Raw genomic sequence first — 27,939 nt, forward strand, 5'->3', positions numbered from 1 at the left:
CTTGCAATTTGTTATATCTGGAGCATTTTTGCAAGGAAGAGTGGGATAAAATTTCCAAATCAAGATGTGCTATGCTGTTAGACTGTTATCCTAAAAGACCAAGTGCAATTTTACAAGCAAACGGTGCCTCAACATTTAAGTATTAGTTTAGGGGTGTGCACACTTATGCAAACAGGTTACTACTGTACTGTATTATTACTGTAAGGTGTTTTTTTTAATTTGCTTTTTTCCCCCTAAAACTTTTCTATTTTTTGTTAACCTGAATTTTTTTGGTAGACATGTCACATTAAAAGGGAAAAAAGTTCTGGCATGATTTATCTTTGCTTCATTTTTATCGTTGCTGCAAAATTAACAGGGGTGTAGACATCATGTATCCACTGTATATCTGATGTTGGTTTGTGGTATAAAGTTCTTTCTTTCCTACTATATTTTTGCTTTATTGTATTATTGTATAACAAAAAGGTTCAACAAGCTATAAATGACTGTAAGTAAAGTTTTCATTATACTGGGTTGACTTCAAGATCATTACCAGTCTGAGCGTAACTATGTTTCCAAAAACCTGCTTAATGTGCAATTTGATATATTGAACTAAAAACAGAATACAGTAATGGAAACAACAACAACAAAAAGTTTTTATGCTCACGTGAGGTGATTTTTCCCAATGGTTTGATAAAGCAATAGTCTGTAAAATTGAAATGGAAACACATTTTTCGTATTTAAGTCATACTCGTGACATGAAGAGCAAATGGAAATGCCTCCTTTCTGAAAAAAGAGTGCTCTATTAGAGCTATCATGAGAGGATAAGCCCAGATTTAATCACATAACATAAGTTAATGGAAACACAGATCATTTGCAATTGTGTTTTGTGGAATTTTTTGAAAATATTGCTTGTATTTTGCATAAAACTGCAATGGAAACCCAACTTGTGTGTGTCTCAGACCCTGTAAAGTAGAAGTGACAGTTGACAGCCACATACGCAGTCCTCGGTGGGTGGCACGGTGGTGTAGTGGTTAGCATGGTCGCCTCACAGCAAGAAGGTTCTGGGTTCGAACCTAGCGGCCGGCGAGGGCCTTTCTGTGTGGAGTTTGCATGTTCTCCCCATGTCTGCGTGGGTTTCCTCTGGGTGCTCTGGTTTCCCCCACAGTCCAAAGACATGCAGTTAGGTTAACGTGGGGCAGCCTTGGGCTGAGGTGCCCTTGAGCATGGTACCCTGACTGCTCCCCAGGTGCTCTAGTGGCTGCTCTGTGTGTGTGTGTGTGTGTGTTCACTGCTTCAGATGGGTTAAATGCAGAGGATGAATTTCACTGTGCTTGAAGTGTGCATGTGACAAATAAAGGTTTCTTCTTCTCATTACTGCCACTACAGGACACACTTCAGCATGTGTGTGTGAGTATACATCAGGTGCATTTTTATTCAGAACTGCACAAGGGAAAATGCATGTAGGTGCTTCTGGGAATGATGTAACATTTTTTCAGGCATCTTAATTTAAAAAAGGTCACTTTGAGAGAGGAGATAAAGAGGTGATGAGAGAGATGGATGGAAGAGTTGGAAAGAGAAGGAGGTAAATTAAAGAAGAGGGTGCAAGGGATGAGTAAAGACACAAATAGATAAAGGCTGCCTACACCCCACCACACACACACACACACGTGCACAAATGAAGACCTTTTTCAACAAATATTTAATCTTATACACATCTTTTTAGTAATATGTTAAAATATACATATATTATTCATAAATAAATAATAAACATCAGCAATTTTCTCTCTGTTAGCATAAACAAAACTTAAAACCCTGTACCTGCACTCACTCACACACACACACACACACACACACACACACACACACACACACACACACACACACACATGCACAAATCAGTCTTATGGTGATACCAGACTGAATCTGTAGTTTAGGGTAGACTTTTGCATAGATGGTGTTTTTTGTACACTTAGTGTTTACTTGTTTATTAGGTACACCATACACCTTCAGTCATTGTTATAAAATTACTTACTATAGCTCATTTAACATTATGTACAATTTGTCAATTCCCTCATTCCGGTCCATCACTGGAAAAGGGACCACTATAGCACTACCACAAAACAGATATTATTTCTCATCGTAGTGCTCATATGGTACTGGTATTAAGTGTATCAGGTACAGTAATAATGCTGGGGTCTGTCTATTTTTATTGGTGCACTATTCTCAACTAGGGGTTGCTTAGAATATTATATTCACTAGGAGCTGCTGTGGGGATGCTGACTAGTTAGAACAGATGGGGAAAAAACAGGCAGATGGTAAGGAGATGCAGGCTGATGTTAAAGAAAGCAGCTAAATAGTCTGAAAATAGTCCGTTAGTCTGAAACTGTTTTAGGCTAGATGACATTGATTCTCCAGTCAACTGCACAACACTATGTTGTGAATGGTTTTTGCTTTGACACTTTGATATCATTCTGTGAGAAGTGGAGAAGTGTGTGTAAGGTGTGTTTTTGTTTTAATCCCACTCCTACCCACTCCCAAAGGAATTCCTCCTGCAGTTATTTTTTGTTAAATGCTAAATGAAATTTCAATAAAGTCCTTGCACCATGGCATAGTGAGTTGCATGTCACTGTCTGGTCCTACTTAGCAAGCTTATCTTTAGATAAGTGACACATGCTGACTCAGAGAGGCTGATCCAGTGTCTTTTATTTTGAATGCTACTGAAGCTGGAGTTGAATATGTGGCAAAACCTTCCAGTAGCCGTTGTAGACATCACATCCTCCATCCATCATTAAGCTTCTTCTGCACTGATTGCTCTCAATTTCAGAACTGACATTTATTAGCTAAGCAGCCAACTCAACTACAAGTGCAGTTTAGGAATTATTCCAACTTAAATAGTGTAATATAATACACTAATTTCTTATTTGGCACATTTATTGCACTGATTTAATTACTTTCATTGTTAATAGTGTGAACTAAAAAGCATTGAAGATAGACTTTTTATTCATGTCCAGTTTATAGCCGTTAACTGAAGTGTAAAAGAGGCTAAGGTTAGTGATGTCCTGAAACAGTTGCTGCTTTAACTATGGAAAAGATGGCTAGTCAATTAGTTGAGTTCTTTTTCTATTACTTGTTGCCTAGTAAATAAATAATGGCACCCCTTTCCTCAACCTAGCAGTTACATTGAGGTGTTTCAAAACTCCAGCAATGCTGCAGCACCTGATACATTCAAACCAGTACAACACACTATACTATGTCGGTGTCACTGCTGTGTAGAGAATGGGAATGGTCCATCACCAAGAAAATATCTAGTGGTGGTCCATTTTCATTGATGGATGTGGTAGAGGGGGCTGCCAAAAGGATGAGCTACAGTCAATAATTTTTACATATAAAGTGCACAGATTGGAAGGAAGGAGGGGTAATCCTTCTTTTGTTTTTAGTTCAGTTATGGGAAGAAATCTCAGCTGTTCATGATGTTCCATACTCAAATAAAACATTTTAATGCTTGTAGTGTAGCACTGAGGTTTACTGTACAACATGTTCTTCAAATAATTTGATGCTGAGTTAGGACTGAGTGCAAGAGTAAAAGGTAAAAAGCTTACATGCACACTAGCAAGTCAGAGCTCAGGTTTATACCGGTAGACCTCCCCAATGAGCTTTCACCTCATGAGCATTTGTTAGCACTAACACAACCTGACAAGCCGATGACATAAGACTCCCAGGGCAACTAAAGCATGTGTGTGTGAGTGTGGCAGCAAATCTTGGCTTTGATTAGCCTTGGTTACAACCTGTTGGCCCTCATGTTTCTTCTTCTTCTTTTTCTTCTTCTTCTTCGTCTACTGAAAACATCATATCTGCTTCGAGTGTGTCTGTGTGTGCGCACGTGTCTGACTGGTTCTTATATGTTATATAAGAACCCCATGCCCTTCACACCCCCTTCCACATCCATATGTATGAGTGTGTGCAGTCGACCTCTTTGTGAGGGTTTTTGTGCAAACTGCAAATAGTTTTAAACACTAAACTCTTATGGGTCTATCTAAATTAGTCAAAGATTGAGTTAGAAATGTTGATAAAATACAGTACAGCACACACATGCACAAAAACAAGGACATATGCATAGTAGAAGCTGCCTACTTAACCTGATAATAAACAGTCCACCTGAACCTTAAACAGAAACTGCAAACCACTATGATAGTCAAGATTTACATATTGTCATTAAATTCACTTGCATTTGACAATACATACCCCCAGATATATAGTTCAAGCTTGTTGATACATATCCGGTATCTTTGGCCTTATTGTACCTCTGAGCACACAGTCAAGCCTATAATTATTGGCACCCTTTATAAAAATGAGCAAGTGTGTGTAAAACATGCAACAGATAGACTGAGCAAAAAAATTACAGATTATTATTATTATTATTATTATTATTATTATTATTATTATTATTATCAGTAGTAGTAGTAGTAGGAGTAGTAGTCAACCTATTGCCTTAATTTTTATCATGGTTGGAGACACTTAATTCTTATATTTGTGCTTTTGAACTGTAATCTTAAAATAAAACCATAGGTTTTCAGAATGGTTTAAAACTAGAGACTGAAATTGTTAATTTTGACAACAATTTTAAATTTAGTTTTGGTATAGTTTTAGTCGCTTACTCCAAATTGTAGTTAGTATTAGTCACATTTTAGTCTTTGTTTTGTTTTTGTCAAGATTTAGTTTTCACTTTCATCAATGTTTAGTCATAATTTTCTCAGACAGTCTCATGATACTGTATAGGATTTTGCTGAAGGATATTTCTCTTGGCTGTAAAAATTCCCTTGAGAAGTAAGAACACATTGAACTATGTGTTTAGTCAGAATGTGTGACTGACTTGCTGTACTGTAGGAGCCATGTTAAAAGACTGATGTTGTTCAGTTTAGGTTCGCTTTTAATTTTAATTTAGTAATTTGTTAAACGTTAGTATAAATGTTTGGCCCTGCTACATACTTATCTTGCTGTTGCAATTGAGTTACCCACCTGTATCTGTAGTTTTGCTTGTATAAAATATCCCCCTGTCTGATATTGTAATGGTACTTTCCATGTAGCATTCATAGATGTGGGTATTGTATTAATGGAAGGAAGACAGTCAGGTGAGGAGTAACATAGTTTTCTGACTGAAATTTTAATGAACCAACTGTAAATTGTAATTATCAATATTGGAATAAAAAGGTTTTTTTTTTTGTTTTTTTGCTTTAAGATTTTTGTTCTCTGAATTTTTTTTGTGTCACACTTGTTACAAGTAACCTGCAAGTAAGTGGCCAAAGGAAACAGAAAAAGAGTCGCTACATGTACTTCTTTCATATCTCATATATAAACGAATGTCTAACTATGTTGTCTGTCCAAACAGAGCCAGCTATTTTATCTCGTCTTTACTTGGCACAGCATAATAAAGAGATTTCACCATAATTTTTATTGTCAAATAAATATATTTTCATTTTTGTTGTTATTACAATTTAGTCATATAATAAAAGGTAGTCAGTGAATACGTATTGTGAAAATTTTCGTTGACAAAATTAACATTGGACTGAGATGGTCACGACCAAACACTGATGGTGCTGCTGATGTTCCATGACCCTTTCTCTGTTGATTTGGATATATGTTTGATGCCAGTGTCTTGATGAAAGATCTGTTTATGGTGGTCTCTTAATTCCCTGGCAGAGGTTCAGGGATCCGTGTATATTATCCCCTTTAAAAAGACATGCACAGATACATAAGTAGTTTGATTTTGCGCACAGTTCCTGTTGTAGTTCCAGTGATGAATTTCTGATACTGCATTTTGTGACATGCTCTCAGGAAGAGCTTTTATCTTGCAATCAAATAATTTGAAAATGGCATCTAATAGCTGATTAGCTGATTTGGAAATGTGACAAACCTAGGAATGAAATAAACTGTGCAATTTTGAAAATGTGATCTTCAGGTTCTTCCTTTTTTTGTCTACTTTCCCATTCTCCTCACTGTGGAAGTGAGTGATATACGGCCAATTGTTGGCAGATTTTAGGCCTTTTTTTTATTTTGCTTTGTGTTTTGTGTTTTTTCACCTGGTAATGGATGGCAAAGGTATTTTGCAACATCATAATTATACCCCAGGGAATTCAGTGATATCAGGAGATTTCCCAGAGTCTTCAGTGGCATCAATAAATTTCCTAGAGGGGGCAGTTGAAAAAATCATTATTTTATATCCATTTTATTTGCTTCATTTACTTGTAAATATTATATAGTAAAAATACTATTATTCACAAAAAGGAAATGAGACTGATTGTTGTTAGAGGTAGTTCATTTCTCTATTTGCTTGAATGGAAAATTTGAATCATTTCTATGAAATGCTTATTTAACACTATCATTTTGTCCATTTTTATGAAGGGATGCCAATTTTTTTTTTCTGTACTGTGGCTATACTGCATTAGAGAACACATCTCTTCTCTCCTATTCAGACTTCCCCTTTAGAGAGGACAGTGTATGGAATGAGTGATATAGTAGAAGCAAGAATCAAGTACCCATTTGTCTGTCTAGGAAGATATGGCGATCGTTGTGATAAATCTTATGAAAGTAATAAAACCTATCCAGATCCCTAAGTATGTGTGTAGTTCTATTTTACAATTATGTTTAAGAGTTTGCCATGCAAGAGGCATGGCTATGTAATATCCCTGGGTAAGGTACGAGTATTATTGCATCTGTCTCTCACATAATACTCCTTTTCATGCTATGGCATTTTCCAGGAACTCTTTCTCCCCTTCCTTGTCTGTGTTATCTCTCTCTGTTCCTCCAGCCTCCTCCTCATGTTTCTTTAGCTCCCGTTGGTATTTAGCCATGATGGCAGCATAGGCACACCCGTACACGGCAGCAGCCAGCATCATGAGACACACAACTCCACACACAATGCCGGTGATGATCACTGTAGCTATGGCATGGCGCAGGTTGATGGGTCGTAGTTTTGGCTTGGGTTCACACTCAGCTTCCTGATCTAGTGGCGCATCCAAGCTTGGATATGGGACACCACGAAGCAACCTCTGCTGTTTCTCCATGTGCTGGATGTTGGCAAATAAGTAGTTGTAGCTGGTGCTCATGCAGGTGTGGAAAAGTTCATAGGGCACATGACGGAGGTCACGGTTGTGCATAACATGCGGTTCATGACATGGAACGCTGTCCACCACCCCACCTGAAGGGGATAGGAAGATGACAATAAAGATGCATTACATATTTTGAAAATTAATCTTTCCTGAGATAATTCTGGTCAGAGTGAAGTGTGTCTAGTATTTGTAATCATGATAAAAACAAACATGTTCTAGGATGGCTTGAGTGTTGCTTGGCCTTATGACTGGCTTCCCCATGTAGGCTTATTACTATATCTGTTATCTTCTTTTACAATACTAAAAAGAAATTCTTGCGTGTATGGCTTTGTAGCAAAAACATACACTCACTGGCCACTTTATTAGGAACACCCATACACCTGCTGTTTTCTGCAGTTATCTAATCAGCCAATCCCTTGACAGCAGCACAATACATAAAATCATGCAGATATAAATCAAGAACTTCAGTTAATGTTCACTTTAAACATCAGAACGGGAAAAATTGTGATCTCTGTGACTTTCACTATGACAAGGATGTTGGTGCCAGATGGATTAGTTTGAGTATTTCAGAAACTGCTGTTCTCTAGAGTTTACACAGAATGGTGCAAAAAAAACAAAACAAAAACATTGAGTGAGTGACAATTCTTTGGGTGGAAATGTCTTGTTGATAAAAGAGGTCAGAAGAAAATGGCAAGATTGGTTTGAGCTGCCAAGAAGGATATAGTAACTCATATAATCACTCTTTACAACCGTGGTGAGCAGAAAAGCATCTCAGCATGCAACAGCAGAAGACCACATTGGGTTCCACTCCTGCCAGCCAAGAACAGGAATCTTAGAATCAAAAACAAGTTCCTATTAAAGTGGTTGGTGAGTGTAGTCTGTAATATAGCCTGAGGATGGTCACAGTTGTAAGCCAATGTCCTCTATTAAGAAATTAGACCAACTATTTATCACTTTGTCAAACATGGCAGGTTCTGTTCATAGAAAATCCTTAAAATGAAGAAATAAATCCAAACACACAGCTGTTGTATTTTTACTTGTTTCTAGAGGCATGTCTTGTGGTAAGTGGCAAAAATAAACTTCAAGTGTAAAATTGTGTGAATGTGACATCTGATTCATTGCTTGCCATGTGTAGCTGCTTTAAAAATCTTACACAGTGTTAACAGCATGATACAATATTCAACATATCTTATTGCCACACCACCACGTTGGTTTCATTTGTTTTCAGCTGTGTGTGTGTGTGTGTGTGTGTGTGTGTGTGTGTGTGTGTGTGTGTAAATCAACAATTATTGCCTTGTGCAAAACGACACCATAAATTACAAACAGTACAGTGCAAAAGAAGACAATAAATCCAATAATAACAGGAAATTAATATAAAATGGTGGACATTAAAGACCACACATACTGTCAGGGTAGGGTGACCAGACGTCCCGGTTTTACCGGGACAGTCCCGATTTGGGGTTGTGTGTCCCGAGTCCCGACAAAAGTCTGTCGGGACACGGATTTGTCCCGGTTTTCACCACTCGCGACGTTTGTGACTGAGCAGCGTGGGAATCATTAGCGGAGAAATGTCTGCATTTACTATTTTGATGAATTGACAGGAATCGCAAACTTTCCTGGTTACTGCCCCCTGGCCCTGTGGCATGGGTGTTTATTTAGCCACATTATTCCAGACAACAGAACGTGTTGCCATGCAACAATAAAATAAACATTAACTGGCACGAATGTTCTTTGTCTAGCATCTAGCAGCAGTAATGCTGCAGCAATTATGCCGAAAAGAAAATGTACCTTTTCCAAAGATTTACAGGGCACCTACCCCTTCCTCCGAGAGGTGCAGAACAATGCGCACAAAGCCTACTGCACACACTGTAAGTGCTTTGTTCTTGTACTGAGTTGGGTAGCCTATGTTGCAAATGCTGTGCGCTCCTGTGGGGGCTTTCCTCGGGCTGTCGCCCCTCTCCTCCTTTATTGCTGAGAGAGGCCCTTCATATAATCTTTTTTTATTCACCTTGTTATCCCGAGATAACGACATAATTAATTCAGGATCTCGAGAAAACAAAACCGTTATTCCGAGATAACGACCTAATTAATTCAGGATCTCGAGGAAACAACACAACTAATTCGAGATCTCGAGAAAATAAAACCGTTATTTCGAGCTCTCGAGAAAACAAAACAATTATTCCATGATCTTGAGAAAACAAAACAATTATTTCATGATCTCAGCTGGATCACTGTATCTCCGTCAGTAGAGACGAACCCGGGCCAGTCTTCTGCTGAGGTGCCGCAGACTAATTTTGAAATTATCCCTTATTAAAAGACTTAATGCAATCTCTCCCTGTGTCAACCCCTGATCAAAATATTGCCTTATTAGGTGATCAATTATTCCAGACATTCTAATGACCAAAGTTGCGTCTATACAGAATGAGAAATAGCCCCAAAGTCAGCATATCACAAGTCTCTTGGCGCACCTGAATGAACCATTTCTTAGCTGTTTTCTCGAGATCACGGAATAATTGTTTTGTTTTCTCGAGATCTCGAATTAGTTGTGTTGTTTTCTCGAGATCCTGAATTAATTATGTCGTTATCTTGGGATAACAAGGTGAATAAAAAAAAGGATTATATGAAGGGCCTCTCGCGGCTTCCGTAGGTATATATTCTCAAATCACTTGTCTCTTTTTTGTTTCTGTTTAACATACCATTCTGACAGTTTGGCCATATTGAACAGCTTGTTGCACCTTCCATTAAAGTGTTCACTTTTGTACACATCTTCTTGCTTTATTCATTCAGTTGTGGGGAATGGTTAGTAAGGTTGATTCTGACCTAGGCTATGTTGAGGTCACATATCTACTTTATTAAGTTCATGTATAGTGCATACAATTTTAGAGATATAGCCTACATGTGCATATGCATTCTTCTTGGTGTTCTCACAAACAGGTGAAATAAATCAGTTTAAATTTGGCCTATGGACATAGCCTGGCCTATTCTCAGCCATTACAAAATCTGTTGTCTGACCATAATTTAACTGATCTGTATACCGCTATGCTACTAGATAACAAAATGCCTGTTTGTTTTATTTCATGTGAAATGTTGATAAATGTGAGCTTCAACAAAATGATAAGAGCACCTCTCTGAGTGTCACGTTTACGTAAAAAAAAAGGTGTGCGAGCACGAGCATGGTCGCGCGCAAAAGTGTCCCGGTTTCAGACTAGGGAAATCTGGTCACCCTATGTCAGGGGCAGCTCATAGCAATCAATGGGCTAGCTGTGCGAAGCCACCCTCAATGTCTTTCAAAGGTAAAAGAAAAATCAATATAAGGTTTTATATTTTGGACAGCCAAGTCATCATAACAAATGTTTCAAAAAGGATTATTTGTGATTTTTTTGGAACCGACTGTAACAGCATTACGAGCAGTTGTACAAAAAAAAAAAAAAATGCTATGAAGCGAGTCTGTGGGCTAACTGTAATGAGCCCAGTGCTGTAGGTTCATACAGCCAAATGGTAACAAACATGTCACATGACTACACAACATGACACGCTCCCCTAAAAAAACAGAAATCTGGAGTGTGCATAGGTATTCACCCCCTTTCATATAAAACCCCTAAATAAGAGCTGGTCCAACCAATTCACTTCATAAGTCACATAATTAGTTGATTAAGATCTGCCTGTATAAATCAACTTGTTCTGGAAGGACCCTGACTCTGCAACACTACTAAGCAAGCAAAAGGAAAACAAAGGAGCCTCCAAACAGGTCAGAGACAAAGTTGTGAAGAAGTATGGATCAAGGTTGGGTTACAAAAAATATCCCAAACTTTGAATATCATAGGGAGCACCATTTAATCCATTATAGCAAAAATGGAAAGAATATGTCACCACTACAAACCTGACAAGAGAAGGCCACCCACCAAAACTCACAGACCAGGCAAGGAAGGCATTAATCAGAGATCCAACAGAAACACTAAAGATAACTTTGGAGCTGCAAAGATCCACAGCAGAGATAGAAGTATCTGTCCATAGGACCACTTTAAGCCATACACTCCACAGACCAGGGCTTTTTGGAAGAGTGGCCAGAAAAAAGTAATTGCTTTCATTGCTTCAGAAAACATGTTTGGAGTTTGCCCAACAGCATGTGGCAGACTCCCCAAACACATGAAAGAAGATTCTCTGGTCAAATGAGACTAAAATTGATCTTTTTGGCCATCATGGGAAATGCCATGTGTGGTGCAAACCCAACACCCTGAGAACACCATTCTTACAGTGAAGCATGGTAGTGGCAGCATCATGCTGTGGGGATATTTTTCATCTGCAGGGACAGGAAAGCTGGTCAGGACTGAAGGAAAGATGGATGGCACTAAATACAGGGCAATTCTGGAGGAAAACCTGTTTGAGCCAGCCAGAGGTTTGAGACTGGGATGAAGGTTCACGGTCCAGCAGAACAATGACCCTAAACATACTGCTAAAGCTACACTGGTGTGATTTGAAGAGAAACATTTAAATGTCTTGGAATGGTCTAATCAAAGCCCAGACCTCAATCTAACTGAGAATCTGTGGCATAACTTGAAGATTGCTGTACACCAACACAACATATTTAAATTGAAGGAATTGAAGCAGTTTTGCCTTGAGGAATGGGCAAAAATCCCAGTGGCTAGATGTGCTAAGCTAATAAAGACATATGCCAAGAGACTTGCAGCTGTAATTGCAGAAAAATTTAGCTCTACAAAGTATTGACTTTGGGGGGGAATACCTATGCACATTCCAGATTCCTTTTTTTTCATCGTAATTATTGTTTGTGTCACAATAAAACAACAATTTTCACCTTTAAAGTTGTAGGCATGTTGTGTAAATCAAATGGTGCTAACCCCCCAAAAATCCATTTTAATTCCAGCTTGTAATGTGACAAAACAGGACAAACACAAAGGAGGATGAATACTTTTGCAAGACACTGTATAAGCAAAAAATAATATAATATAATATAATATAATATAATATAATATAATATAATATAATATAATATAAATTTTTCCTTGCCCATTTTGGTTATGTTTCCATAATAAGTTATCAGTAGGCGTGTTACGGGCTCAGTCACACGTGTAATGAATGTGAACAATGTGGATATATATATATTTTACTTTATCATTTTTTTTCCCGCTAAAATATGTTTGGAGGAGAAACTGAAAATTGATATAGACCGAACACATATTGTCTAATCAAAGTACAGATTACACAAAAGGACAGATAACAAAACCGTAAGTTTAGTGAGTGTGTTTTTTTAGTTCGAACAAAAAGGTTTGGACGTTTCTGTGTATCTTGTTTGTTATTCAGATGAAATACATTTCAGATTTAAATGCCAAAAGTTTATAAACTTTTAAATTACAAAACCAGTCAAAACTTTGGACACACCTTACAAATCAGTGGTCTTTTTTCTTTATTTTTATTAATTAAAATACAATTCATGTCTTAAAGTAATGATGGACTGTCATTTCTCTTTGCTTAGTTTAGTGGTTTTTGACGTAATATCGATTACTACAGTTGTGGAATAGGGCTATTTACTGTACTTTTATTATTTACTGTTTACTGTTTGATCTCCAAGGCATTAAGAATCCTGTTAATTGAAAAGTATTCCAGGTGACTACTTCATGAAGCTGGTTAAGATAATGCCAATAGTGTGCAAAGAGTCACAAGGTAAACGGTGGCTACTTTGAAGAATCTAAATATCCATCCATCCATTATCTGTAGCCGCTTATCCTGTAAAGGGTCGCAGGCAAGCTGGAGCCTATCCCAGCTGACTATGGGTGAGACACGGGATACACCCTGGACAAGTTGCCAGGTCAAGAATCTAAAACATTTTTTCAAAAATATTTTTTCCACATAATTCCCTATATGTTCAATATGTTATTTCATAGTTTTGATGGCTTCTGTATTGTTCTACAATAGAGAAAATAGTCTGAATACAGAAAACCTATGAATGAGTCCAAACTTTTGACTGGTACTGTATGTATTAGTGATATATGGTCTTCACTGTGCTCCCTCTAAAATAAATACACAAACAAACAAGCAAATAAATAAATACCACCAGCTGGTACTGCATATTACAGTATAATATACAGTATATTTACAACTTTGCGAGAGAAGAGACAATGTAGCTTTAACATCATAAGTGTGAAGTGAAGAATGTGCAAAATGTGCAAACTGCACATAGTGAAAATCAAAGTGGCAGAACAGTCAGAATTGCAAAGCAAAAACAAAGCAAAAATAATACAGAATAAAATATTCACGTCATTCTTCATAGTTGCTTTGTTTCTATACTTTTGGTAAGTGCTAATATCGCATCGTGAAATTTACGTAGTTTTTTTTCATGCTTCCAAATGCAATGGGAGTACCAACAAGATATCATTAAGGAACTGTGCAGTTCTCATTTAGGATTATGGATTATATCTTTTTGATCTGGTCATGTGCACACAGCCTCCTCTTTGCTCGATCACTACAGTGCCAAGACAATCATTTTTCTTAATATTCACGGAAATGAACAGCAGCAGGCCCCCGATGCTCTAGTGATTGCACTAGTCTATTTTCCAGCCTCTGAACAGGAATTTTGCTCAGGCCAGAGTTTGCTTGATTTGTCTTGATTGGGCAAATCAGCCTTTTAGCCTCTGTCATTCTTCTGCATTTGCCAGTAATTATGACAAATTGACAGAAAGAAAAAAAGATGCCCATTGAAAAGAATGCAAATCAAAGATTAGAAGGGTGAATCAGGAAGGGTAGATAAGAAGGAGGGTAGATTATTTGGAAGAATGTATTGAGGCAATGGAAGAAAGTTCCCTTTTGAAATTACATACATGAATTCAGAAATGGGAACATCAAAAGTGCAAGTATAGAAATGTTATGCATCAGTATCTGATGGACATTTACAATTTTCTATATATAGAGAGTATATACTATATTACCGTATGTGTATTTATACACACACACACACACACACACACACACACACACACACACACACAGAAGGTGGGACTGAAGAAGGAATTAGGAAAATGTGGAAGGTTAAAAACAATGTGATAGATAGCATGATTAGGCCATGACCCCTAAACTATGCCAAGTTCCAGGAATAATAGTATCAGTCTCAGGCCAAAAGAGTGCAATTTTAAAGACCAGCAAAATAATCTCAAAATCTCAAATAATGCCTCTGGTAGAAGGTCTGATTCTACCTACAGGAATGAATGTTTGGTACTGGGCCGACGCTGTAATCAAGTAAATAGCATGGAAAGTGGAGCAATCTCGGAAAGGTCTGCTAGTGCAATAAAAAAAAAAAAAAAACTGTGATTGAGTCTCATGAACATCTGTTACTCAAGTGTTGTGCATGTAACTGAACTGATCCAGTCATGATAAGTGTGTTTAAAATAAACAAAAGAATGATCAGATTGTATTGAAATGTGCCTTTTGTATTTACTGAAGCAGCGATCAGCTTCATTTAAGATTAAAAAAAGAAAAAAGTTCCCTGTGACTGCTACCAGCTGTGACAGTATTATCTGTATGAATTATGAGTTTTGTATTTAAAGATTACTGAGAGAAAGAGTGTTCAGTAGCATGTTTGCTCTACCAGTGCTCTTTGTGCTGTGTTGCTTTTTGGTCTTTGATGCTTTTCGAATGCTCGATTCTGATTGGTTGGAATGTGTTGATTAGTTTTCTAAAACAACAGCTCCAACAGTATTTCCAGCTGCAAGGTGTTATATTAATACACTGTAACTTTTTTCAACACTTTTTTTTTTTCAAAAACCTTCAGGATGGAGGTTTTTATAGTTTCATGGTTACATTGCAAGGTGCATTTTATGTCTTAGTAGCTTTAAGAAAGACAGGTGATGTACGTTGTAAGCGATTAATTTGTTTTGTGGATGTTCCACAGCATTAAACACAAACATAACATTGATAAAATGTTTGTTCCATTGTTTAATGCATGCTAATATTGTAATCATTGGCAAACTGCTGTGGTATAAGAGGAGTAAAGCATATCAGGGACATGATAACACTACTTCTTGTGATGGGCCTCATCACAGCAACTCCATTGTTGAATATTTAAATAATATTGGCTGGCATTGAGTGGTATATCAGATTTATTCCATTCAGCTAGCATGATATTGAACTCATCTTTGCTCCTGTGGAGGACAGTCCCATATGGATGGTCGAAAGTCACACTTGGAAGATGCTCTGGACACTTACAGTAATCCTCTTATGGCTGAGGACTACAGTTGACTTACTAACTTTAGGACTGCAGTTGTCATGAACAGTTTTGCACTCAAGTTTTCATCAATTGAAAAGTTTATAATATCAACGAAACTGACTTCATGTTAAAACTGTTAATGTTATAATCATGTTTTCTGTTGTCGCCCAAATGAGGATGGGTTCCCTTTTGAGTCCGGTTCCTCTCGAAGTTTCTTCCTCATGTCGTCTGAGGGAGTTTTTCCTTGCCACCGTCGCCACAGGCTTGCTCATTGGGGATAGATTAGGGATAAAATTAACTTATGTTTGAAGTCATTCAAATTCTGTAAAGCTGCTTTGCGACAATGTCTATTGTTAAAAGCGCAATAGAAATAAACTTGACTTGACTTGACTCATCTTCAACTCGTTCAATATCATGCTAGCTGAATGGAATATATCTGATATACCATGAAAAAAGCCATTCATTATTATTATTATTATTATTATTATTATTATTATTATTATTATTATTATTATACACGCTCTTTTCCAGTTTATCGATGTCCATTGGTATGTTTTTCTCTTGTAAACAAAGGGGAACCCTCAGGGCCTTTTAGGCCTTCAGAGAAGGCCCAAACATATCAGCATTTCAAATGTTATATTTACTTTCTTTCATTCTTTCATAATTTCATTACATTCTCTTCTAATTCTAACTTGGCCTCATTTTCTATTATATTTGCTTCAGAAATGAAAGGGTTACTGTCCTGAAAACATTAAAATCGAGTTAGCCAATAAGATTTTTTTTGTTTGTTGCCTCTAGGCAGAGAAGGGTTTAGAGCTGGCTCACTCATTGGTTAGGACTTCTTTGCCAGGACAGAAGGCCATGGCAGTGTATGTTTATATAGGAAGTGACAGGTGACAAATTGGATTTTGATTTATAGTGAGAGGGACCAAAAAGTTCGAAGGCCAATGTGAGCTTAACTGCAAATCAGTGCCATCAGCACAGCAGTGAAGTCACCTTCCAGCCGGTGTAGCATTCATCAGTAGTGTTAGTGAATGCTAATAAAGCAGTCAAGCCAGTGCTATTGAGAGCAAGTAGCACAGGCTAACGTCCGAGAAACTAAGATTTCTGTCTTCAGACTCTTCTTCCACACACGCTCGCCACAGTATTTTTCACTCATACTTAAGTATTCATTTCCCTATGTAATTTACTTGTTACTTTTAAAATCAACATTGACAACTACACACAGGGGAGCTACCTGGCAGCCTGCTGCTAATCCCTTGCAAAATCCTTTGCCCTGTTGTTGTTTTGGTGTGTCTGGCTAAGTTTTGGCTAAGATCTATTAGTAACAGTTCGCCACTGCTTATAAATATGCATGAAGAATATCTAATGAAGTTTTGGTAGCCTTTCGTGTGTACAACGCGTCTTTAGTTTCAGTTTTCAGTTTATTTATTTCATGCTTAATTATAGCATAGCTAATCCTCGCACTGGATTAGCCTAGTCTTTCTCTTTCCCAGCAAACAAAGAAATGGTTCTGCGCATGCGCAACAGAAAACTCTCTCATTGGATATATGCATCAGCTCCGACGTGACGTTATGTTGTCTTGACAATATGCAATATCATAAACCATATTCAACGGTCATTCTCTATTGGGTAGAATGGCATAATACACGTAGGATAAGCGATATGATAATAATATTGCATGCTATCGAAATGAATGAAACCCGCGAGAAGGGAATAGAATACATGTTTTTATTCCATGGAAAAAGAGCCCTGTATGTATAATAATTCCTATAATAGCATGTCACAATGTGTTTTATTACTTATATATTATATGACGTTTTTAAAGGTCAAATACAACATTATAAGGATTTATTTGTTTGTGTGTGTGTGGGGACAAAATTGGAACAGCTGTTCTCATATATATTTAGACAAAGATATTTGTATCAGTGCTTATTTCTGTCTCTGTGATTAGAGAACATATTCAGCTGTGTTAATCCTTGTGGCCTGTCATGCTTCCTGAGCATTGTAGTCTTACGTCATTATGCCCTCCCCTCTCTTTCAGACAGCTTTAGTTTCACCATCAACAGTATACTGTATATCACTCAGCTTTCACACAGCATGAGCCACACATATACTCAGTCACAGCAGCCATCAGTAGTTTTAAATTAGCCAGACAATTTATCAGATATATCCCTGAATCAGGTTTCTGTAACATTCTGTTCAATATTCTTTTCACTGAAAGATTTTGAGACTAATTCATGTTCTGTATGATGGCAGGCATCACTCAGAAAGCAGGAACATTTGAAATATATATTCTTTCTATTTTATTTGAGTCAGAAGGAATCAAAATTTGGGGCAACTGATCTTGGTTCGTTCCTACTGTAAGTTCTGGATACCATCTGTGCAAAGTTTCTTTGGCTGTATCCCACATCCAAAACAGTGCCAGCAGGTGGATGTATGACTCTAAACTGCCCCAGGTGTGAATGAGTATGTGAATGTGTGTGTGCATGGTGCCCTGAAATGAACTGGTGTCCCATCCAGGATGTATTCCAGCCACTAGCTTAGTGTTCCCCAAATAGAATTGAATCATGAGCCAAGTGTCACAAATCAAACTGAATCATGAATTGAGTGTATCATTGCATTCCTTGTTAATATGTTTTAAGCTTCTTTGCAGTCACTCTTTGAATCTACTTCAACTACAGATAGCATGAGCCAATACTGGACACACTTCTCATTTTCAATATTAGAAGTCAAACATGATCAGTTCGTCAGAAGTGTAATTCATGTAGCATGATCACTTGTTTTAAAGCTACCCTCACACCAGTTTATTAGCAATACATCAAATTTGTCAAATGCAAAGGTGGACGAAGTACCCAACTTTATTACTTTAGTCAAAGTACAGATCCCACTGGTCAAATGTTACTCCGATACAAGTGAAAGTTGTACAGTAAATTTTTTACTTAAGTTAAAGTACTGAAGTACTTGTTTTTAAAAATACTTAAGTATTAAAAGTACATTTTCTGTCAACACATCACTGTATTATTGACACAATGCTTACAATACCTAATGTCGTTACCAAAGATAGAAATGTGAATTCACAAAATGAATGCATGCTGTACCATCATGGTGGTTTAATGTTAAGCTAGCTAGTCAGTGAAACTCCACCTGACATGCTAGCAAACTCTTTTCAAACTCAAAATCATATTGGGTAGCTAATGCTCCTTGAAAAGAAAGATTTCTACATTCTGTTTTTTTTGGAAAAATTATGCTAAAACATATTTCTGAAAGGACCTCAGATAAATTAACATTATTCATGTTAGTGTAACTCCATTTTTACATGCTAACTAACAGTTTCCAAATTAACTAGCTATGTATTAATGTTAGCCGTGGATGAGGCAATGACAACTTGGCGGGCAAATCCATAGAAAGTCATTTGACTAACCAGACTGCACAGTTATTGCAATGTTATTGCTAGCTCTAAAAGCACAGACAACTTCGTTGCAAGCGTTCTCTTGGAATAAAATGTTTATATACCTCAATCTGTTCCTGCAGGTTGGATGGCGAGTTTTTGGAGGCTGTGATGTGGTTCGTTTTCGGCAAACAAACCAAACATTTAAAACAAAACGAATCTTTAATCCTTTCAGAAAACTGAAACATGGGTTCTAGGTAAAGCCATGGGTGTGTGCATTCCCCAGAAGAACCGCCTCCTTCCATTCTGCCATCAGTTGATCGTGTTCAAATAATGCTGGTGAGAAATCACTGAACTTGATTTTATACAGTCTATGGACGTGACCTGACCCTAGTGATTACTGATAGGCTGTCTCAGTTTCACCTGTGAAAAAAGCAATCATGTTTTAGAAAAGAAAAAACATCCATTTTCAAAACCACTTCATAGTAACGAGTAATGAAGACCTTGATAGAAATATAGTGGAGTAAAACGTACGATATTTGCCTTTCAAATGTAGTGAAGTTAAAGTCATAAGTTTAAAAAAAAATACTCAAGTAAACAAGGCCGGATTAACTATATGGGCCTGCGGCACAGTGCCCAGGGGCACTAACCACTCACAGCCAGTGGGGGGGGCACCACATGACAGAAACTTTAAAAATATTTTTCGTGAATGTTTGTACACTTAAAATGGTTATACACTTGACATTGTTAAATAGTCATATATAATTCATTATGAACACTAATTTCATAAGAACAACAACAATAATCATAATTCTGAGCAAGAGTGGCCTATGTGACCATTAACCCCCCTTTCCTCAACCTGTCAGTTGAGCCAGTCCACCTACGGTGAAATGTATCAATTTTTTAAAAACCGCGGTGGAAATGAAAAATGGACAGACATCAATTGAGTGGTTGTGCGAAGAGAAAATTAAAAAAAGAGGAAGACTCCAGGCGTGTAGCTGCAATTAAAAATGTTCCAGTGTTAGATTGTTTTTTACAAAGACATCGACAACTGCTGTCACTACCAGCGCTGAAGCCGGGGAGGAGGGTATGTGCGAAACCACTTTAAGCCAGGTAGAGATCAGTTCACACCATGGTGACGAGAAGGAAGACGAGGGTGTTATGGATGTCAACCCAGCGCAGCCGACGCCAGTAGAACACTTCTCTATTTCAACTGATCCTGCGCTATGGGGAGAACATGTCTAGGTTCATACAGAACAGATACTCTTTGAATTGATACACATATGTACATTGTACATCTGAATATGCCGTACTGGATGTTATTTGAATTTATATTTCAAATTGAGACATTTGAATATGTTGCCTAGATCGATGCTATTTTAATTGATACACATTTTGAATTGGCACATTTGAATATGCTGTATTGTATATAGATGGATGTTGTTTAAATTGCTGATGCTGTTTGAATTGATACACATTTTGAATTGAGACACTAATATGGATAGAATAGAGTATGGATGCTTTGAAGGTTTTTATTGAGACATACAAATATATGCTGCTCATTTTTGAATAAGACATTTCAATATGCCTACATGCATATCGTTGTTTGTTTTCAGTGAATTTGATGGGCTGATGTAGCCTACTTAATACATTTTCAATGAGGAAGAATGACCTTGTTTATGTGTACTATTGTTTATGTATATGCTACTATTTTTGACAGCAAAGGGCAAGGTTTGCGAGTGTGTGCAGGAGGTTACTGAACGCGTGCGCACAGGGTGGTGGTGGTGGTTGGGGGGGGACTTGAGGTATAGTGCCCAGGGGCACCGCATTGGCTTAATACGGCACTGCAAGTAAAGTACAGATACTCAAAAAGTGTACTTAAGTACAGTACTCAAGTAAATGTACTTTGTTACTCTCCACCTCTGGTCAAATGATATAGTGTATACTGAAGTATAGACAATATTTTTGGCTCAGCCTTTGACTGAAGCCTATAGAGGCACCTGCCTGTATGTGTATGTTTAACCGAGTTCGAGCGTGCTTAAGAATGTAATTAGCGTGCCAGCCTCAGGTAGCGATTCCACAGTTGTGGTGTGGCGCCACTCCGTGCTGACTATGTAAGTGCCACTTTGCATAACCTCAGCTTGCAATGTAATCCTCTGTGGCTGAGCAGTCAAGCGTGCTGTCAAGGAAAGGAGCAGATTTTGCAAAGTCAGTTCGAATCCTAGCATTAACATAAAAGGCTGAGCTCAGACCTGCACAGATCTCTAGTTTTTTCATATCTGTATTCATTATTTATAGTTTCTCTACTGAAACAGAGTTGTATTTTAACTAGGCATGTAATGATTCACCCAATTCATGATTTGAATCTACTCAATTCACAATATTGGGTTCACGATTTGATTCCTGCAATATTCTTGGGGAAAAAAAAAGAATAATTTATTACCAAAAAAATGCAACATTTACTTTCCTGTTCTTTACTGATTAAATCTTCATTTTTTAATAAAAAATAAACAACAACAATAACAACAACAACAACAACAACAACAAAAAACCATTTTGTTTAATTTTCTAACCAACAATTATTTACCCATATTTGTAAAGGCTGGGGTAAAATATAACAGCCTATTCAATAAAATATTCATTTTGTTAAAAATGAAAAAGTTCATAAGAAATAGGCTTTTTCTTGATAAACATTCATGAACATTTGTGCTACTTGCATTTTCTTTTTTTTCTTGAGCTTTCAGCAGTCTGTAAAAAGATAGCTCAGATTTCTTGTTAAATCTATTTGTACAGTCAATCGCAGAACAGTTCTTTCCCATTTTAGATCTGTTTTATGTGTCTTCTCAGCATTAGAGCTGTGTTAGTTCCAACGAGAGTGAAGTCACATGCATTCCCACTATTTCCATTATTGTGCCTTCTGCTGTCTAAATAACACAGTTACAGTTAGGAAAAACTAAGAAATTGCACAGTCTGATAATAATCACGATTCATTTTTCATTTCATTAATTTGAATCGTCCTAAATTTGTACTGTGATTTATCATTGCACAATATATCATTACATGCCTAATTTTAACTAGTCTTGGATTCTGTGACATTGCTGCCTACTTCACTGGTAATCTTGAAGATCCTTTGTGGTGATGGTTAATGTGTGTAGGCTTGCTGCAGTTTGATCTTATTATACCTGTGCTTCAGGCTAACACAAAAATAGATCTGCACCAGTTTCTTCTGCTGTTGTGTGAAGATGCATGTTTGGTGAGTTTATAACAACTTGTGAAGCTATATTATTGATTACAAGCTACATAATATGCTGAGTAAATTAAATGCATGTTTTTATTATTGCAGATATTAATTATGTTGCTTAAATTATACTGTCATTTTGGTTAACTATAAGATTTACAATTATAACCGTAATGTTGTAAGATTACTGTGGACAAATTTGGATTACATTTTTAAATAGAGTTGTAAGGTTGGTTGCAGTCATATTAAAAGAAGGTCAGGGGGTCGTTTCTTGTTGATGTTCGTGACCCTACTTTTAGATCATTTTTCCTTTGCATTGTAGATTTAATACCTTCACCATCCACTCTAATAGGAACATCTGTACACTTGCTCATTTATGTAGCTATCCAGTCATTCAACCATGTGGCAACAGCAGTGTGTATAAAATCATGCAGATACAGGTCAAAGGCTTTAGTTAACGTTCACATTTACGATCAGAATGGGGGGCAGGGGGGAAATGTGACTGTGACTTTAACTGTGGCATGGTTGTTGGTGCTGGATGTGCTGGTTTGAGTATTTCAAAAAACTGCTGATTTCCTGGGAATTTCACACACAACAGTTTCTAGGATTTACACAAAATTGTGCAAAAAACCAAAAACACTTGTTGAGTGAGTGACAGTTCTGTGGATGGAAACGCCTTGCTGAGAAGAGAGGTCAGAAGAAAATGGCCAGATTGGTTCATGCTGACAGGAAGGATACAGTAACTCTTATAAGCACTCTTTACAACTGTGATGAGCAGAAAAGCATCTCAGCATGCACAAAACATCAAACCTTGAAGTGGAAGGGCTAGAAGACTACATTTGGTTCCACTCCCAGCAGCCAAGAACAAGAAACTGAGGCTATCATGGGCATAGATTCACCCAAAGTGGACATTTAAGATATATATATATATATATATATATATATATATATATATATATATATATATATATATATGGTCTATGTCCAGTTTCAGTGAATCTTTGCCAATGACAGCTTCCGATTCTTGTTCTTGGCAGACAGGACTGGAAACTGATGTGGTCTTCTGCTGTTGTTGTACATCCACCTCAAGGTTTGATGTGTTCTAAAATGCTTTTCTCCTCACCACATTTGTAAAGAGTACTTATTTGAGTTACTATAGACTTACTGTCAGTGAACACCAGCCTGGTCATTCTCCTCTGACCCCTCTCAACAACAAGGTGTTTCAGTCTTCAGACAGAGGATGTTTTTTTCACCATTACATTCTCTGTATACTCTAGAGACTCGTGTGAAAATCCCAGGAGATCAGCAATTTCTGAAATACTCAAACAAGCCCATCTGGCATCAACAACCATGCCATGGTTAAAGTCACAGAGATCACACTGTTTTTTCCCCATTCTGATGTTTGATGTCAATATTAACTAAACATTAAGCTCTTGACCTGTATCTGCATGATTTTATGCATTGTGTTGCTGCCACATGATTGAATGATTGGATAACCGCATAAACATGCAGGTATACAGTTGTTCCTTTTAAATTGTATGGTAAATGTAGGTTGTTAAAAAAAAGTCATACTGTATTGCTGCTTTACAGGTTAATAACAATTTGAGTTGGTAACAGGATGTTTTAGAGTATTTGCACGATATGAATGGGCTGAGCATCAGTTGCATGCTTGTAGTTTTTTGCATCAAATGTAGAAAAAAATATAGACATTTAATGATTTTTTTTCCATGTATATATAGCAGCGTTTGTAAAATGATTCTCCCTTGCACATTAAACCTATGTGAAAATATTGCTTCTGTAGCTGTAGCAATATAGCTGACACAATAATATGCATTATTTTTTCCTGGCTTCAGTCCTTACCTTTAAATGTGAATGTTTCCAACCATAGCTTAAGCCCTATCATGTGACAGTCACACTTCCAGGGGTTACTCGTCAGGTGCAGCACCTGCAGATTCCCAAGGGAATCCAGGTGAGTGCGATCCAGCTTGGTCAGTCGATTATAGTGCAATGAAAAGTGGGTTAGATGGTGAAAGCTATCGGCTAGTGCTCCAGGCAGCCCTCCTATGTTGTTGTGAGACAGGTCCAAGTGGGTTAGATTGCGTATTGAGCCCAATAAACGGCGATCCACTTCCCGGATAGAGTTGTTGGCCAGGATGAGCGTCTTTAAGCTCCTAAGGCCTAGTAGGGCACTGGGAGAAACCATAGTGATGCTGTTGTTGGCCAGGTCCAAAACTCGGAGATATGGCGTTTCTCGAAAAGCCATGGAACCAATGCCTCGTATGTGGTTGTCTTGAAGATGTAGCTCCAGAGTCTCTGGATGGAGCTTGTGCGGAATATCATATAAGCCTCGTCCTCTGCAGTCCACCACCTTGGCATGACTGTCACACAAGCACTCCTTAGGGCAGAAGGAGACAGCCTGGACCAGTAACAGGGTGGACAGCGTCAGGAACAAACCTCCTAAGGGATAAAAATGAATGTCCATTTAAAATTGTAGTGCTCTGATGTTGATTCTCTAAGTTTAAAATAGCACCATACTAGATAAAAGAATTCACATACTCGTCTACATCATTGTATATATATTTTTGTTAATTTATCTGTCTAAACCAGGAGTTTTCAAAATTGCTGTAGCTCAGCAACTTTAAACATGAATCATGATGGCTATTGTAGCAGATCCTCTATGCCCCATTTCCAACAATGTGAACCAAGTGCTAGTGCTGGTTCAGAGGTGGTTCAACATGCAGACATTCTCAGAACTGGCTTACTTTTCATGGGCTAGAGAGCCACCATAGGGCCGCGTCATTGTCACAGTATATGTCTCCACTTTTCCAGTCGCTATCCCCACTGCTAGTGCTGCTAATCAGCCCCTGATATAAGCGATTCTTGGTTCTAGACCAGCAAAGAATTGGTGCTGCTCTGGACCAGTTTTCCTAGCCCAAGAGCCAGTTCTTTGGCATTCAAAATGCAAAGAAATGGTTTGAGATTAGGCACTGGCTCCACACCAACCCTGGAACTGACTTGGTGGAAAAGGGGTATGTTATGGTTTATTCAGTCACATGCAGTTATGTAAATTATTTAGTTAAGGGAGCAAATCAGACCAGAGAATAGCTACCGTAAAGGTCTAGACATTAGTTCAGAAAGTCTTCAAAGATATCCATATGTTTTTACAGAGCATGATGTCATACCAACATAGCTTCTCACAGTATCAATAGTAAACAAAGTAGCACTTCTTTAATTTTAAATGAATTGTACTACGGTATACATACTAGTTTTTATTTCATATCATTCAATCTACAGACACATTAGCTTGTTAAGTCTATAACACTTACTATATAGTTTGCTGTTTTGAGGAGATAAATACATCACTCTTATCACTAACATTAGCTGGCTAGATTGTTGCTAATGAAAGACAGACATGGAGGTGTCTGTGTTTTTCCCCCACTTTATAGTTTCAGTCCATTGAGGTCAAAAATGACAAGTTTCCTACTTTTGAGTTGCGTTGAATGCAACATAAATCATTCTTCACTGATCAAAATGGCCTGTCTTACAAGTTTTGTATTGCCAAAGTGTTTTCTTCAAAAATGTCAAAAGTAGCAGTAAAGAAATGACACTGTTTACAGAGTTTATATTCCTACATACTAATAATAGCTAATAATTGACATGACACACGTTATGTATTTTAAAATGAATGTCATGATTTTATTACTCTGAAATCAAATAGATACAAGACCAGTCAATACTTTGGACACACCTTCTAATTCAGTGCTTTTTCTTTATTTTTAATAATTAAATGACACTTCATGTCTTAAAGTAACGATGGACTGTCATTTCTCTTTACTTAGCTGAGCGGTTTCTTGACATAATATGGATTACTACAGTCGTGGAATAGGGCTATTTACTGTATTTTTATTATTTACTATATACTGTTTGATCTCAAATGCATTAAGAAGGCAAGAAATTGCACTAATTAATTTTTGACGAGGCACACCTGTTAATTGAAAAGCATTCCAGGTGACTGCCTCATGAAGCTGGTTAAGATAATGCCAATAGTGTGCAAAGCATCATCAAGGTAAACAGTAGCTGCTTTGAAAAATCTAAAATATGAAACATTTTTCAATAATTTTTTGTTTACCACATAATTCCATGTATGTTCCATATGTTATTTCACAGTTTTGATGTCTTCAGTATTGCTCTACAATGTAGTAAAAAGTCAAAATACAGAAAAAACTGGTACTGTAAGTCAATGGAACTAAAGGCTATGTGTGCAGAATGAGGAAAAGAGATTTTTAAAAAATATGAGAACAATCGCAAAATTTTCTGAGTGTCACATGCATATGTTGCTGGCTCTTTAAAATATTTTTCTCACATGCATGTTGTATTTATAGCACACTGTAAGAGTGCACTGCAGGTCAATGCACTCCTACACACAAGAAGCACCACAGAACAACAAATGTACCCAGATAAAGTTACAGCAGGATGATAGGTCTCTGATAAGATCTAAGATGTGATCTGTGATCTAAGATGTGTCCTGCTCTCACCCTTTTAAAGAATCTTGATGAAATTACAGAGTGAATAAATTCACAATAAGCCTTGAGTCTTTGAGACATTGAGAAGGCTTTTGGAAGATTGTATGATTGTAAGATTGGTTACATACATACATACATACATACATACATACATACATACATACATAAAGTAAATAAATAAATAAGGTTGTATCATGGCCTAAACCCTACACTGAATTGTTAACTATTGATTCTTTTTTACGTCCTGATCAGTCAGGTGTAGATTGAATGCCTACATTTCCACAACACTTTACAGCAATAAGCAACAGAAGCTTTGTAGAATATCTGACTGGCATTGTTCATAGTTGATAATAAAATTAAGTATATACATTGTAGTCCCTTTTTTAGTTAATTTGCTTTCTTGTTTGTGTCGTATGACTTGCATCTCATGTGTATCCAACTCTAAGGGCACATTTCCCTGTTTCTTTCTAAACTTTATGTCTAAACCCACAAGAATATGGATAATGTCTAAATAATTTCAAACATAGTCTTGGAGTATGTTAGTAAAGAAACTAAAGCTGAAATTTAGGACAGAAGTACTAAATTAAGCAAGCATTCTCTCTCTTGTTGCTTTTGTCACACTGTACAGTGTTTTGGCATAAAAAAGAACATCCTTTGACCATTTTTACCATACAGTCTGATTATCCAGATAACATATGAAGCTATTCAGCCTTCATTTTTGTGCCATCATTACATAACTCTTTGATTGTGCAGAAAAAGTGGTATTCAGCATGAAAATACATTATGTAAAAACTCCCATTGCAGTAAGTCACAGCTTGATAAATCTAATTATAGCTCTGCGCGCACATCCATGTGTTTGTCATGCACTGCTTTCATACAAGAGTACATACACTGAAACTCATTGCATATGCATTAGAATGTCTAAAGAGACACACTTTAGCCCATTATTTTTTTGTAATACATTCTAAATCCACACTACAATGCATCCTTGTCTGCAGATCGTTAAAATTACAATGAAAATGAAATGTATGTTACTTACTGTTAGTCATGATGGTGCTCTTAGCGCTTACCTGTCATGGCTCCGAGACCACTCCTCCACTTAGTGTGTCTAAGGTTAGTCCACCGTGTCTTGCAAAGTGGAGGTATGAGAATGGAGCGCTCTCTCTGTCTCTCTCTCTCTCACACACATACACACACACACACACACACACTCTCTCGTTTTGTCCTTGTTTGTTTTGCTGTCTCCCTCCCTTTCTGATTTCTTCATTCTATCTATCTATCTATCTATCTATCTATCTATCTATCTATCTATCTATCTATCTATCTATCTATCTATCTATCTATCTATCTCTGTCTGTCTGTCCATTGCCACATGTAGCACAGTGCAAAGAGTGACAGTGAGTGTGCAGTGGACAGCTGTGCTCCTAAATTACACTGGAAAAACATCCAAGCTTTCTCATACCCACTGGATTAATCCTCTTCCCCCC

The 27,939-nt window shown here is 37.3% G+C and overlaps 2 protein-coding genes across 3 annotated transcripts in view; one reads left to right on the forward strand and one right to left on the reverse strand.

The window, feature by feature from the left end:
* Nucleotides 1-27,939, forward strand: part of cacna2d3a (calcium channel, voltage-dependent, alpha 2/delta subunit 3a) — a 1,043,750-nt gene that overhangs the window by 941,329 nt on the left and 74,482 nt on the right. The gene's annotated exons all lie outside the window — the stretch shown is intronic.
* Nucleotides 5,427-27,560, reverse strand: LOC132893003 (leucine-rich repeat and transmembrane domain-containing protein 1). Of its 2 annotated transcripts, XR_009655498.1 has the most exons (5): nucleotides 27,492-27,560; nucleotides 23,790-24,386; nucleotides 6,701-7,174; nucleotides 6,057-6,161; nucleotides 5,427-5,704 (listed from the first exon to the last, which is right to left on the reverse strand). XR_009655498.1 is itself a non-coding variant. In XM_060931677.1 (4 exons), the coding sequence occupies exons 1-3, from the start codon at nucleotides 27,499-27,501 to the stop codon at nucleotides 6,714-6,716; spliced, it is 1,068 nt and encodes a 355-aa protein (XP_060787660.1). In that variant the 5' UTR covers nucleotides 27,502-27,560; the 3' UTR covers nucleotides 5,427-6,161; nucleotides 6,701-6,713. The 2 variants fall into 2 exon arrangements, 1 of the variants encoding a protein (XP_060787660.1); XM_060931677.1 differs by having other exon boundaries at nucleotides 5,427-6,161.

This window comes from Neoarius graeffei, chromosome 10 (genome assembly GCF_027579695.1).
Source record: "Neoarius graeffei isolate fNeoGra1 chromosome 10, fNeoGra1.pri, whole genome shotgun sequence".
NCBI classification, from domain to species: Eukaryota; Metazoa; Chordata; class Actinopteri; order Siluriformes; family Ariidae; genus Neoarius; species Neoarius graeffei.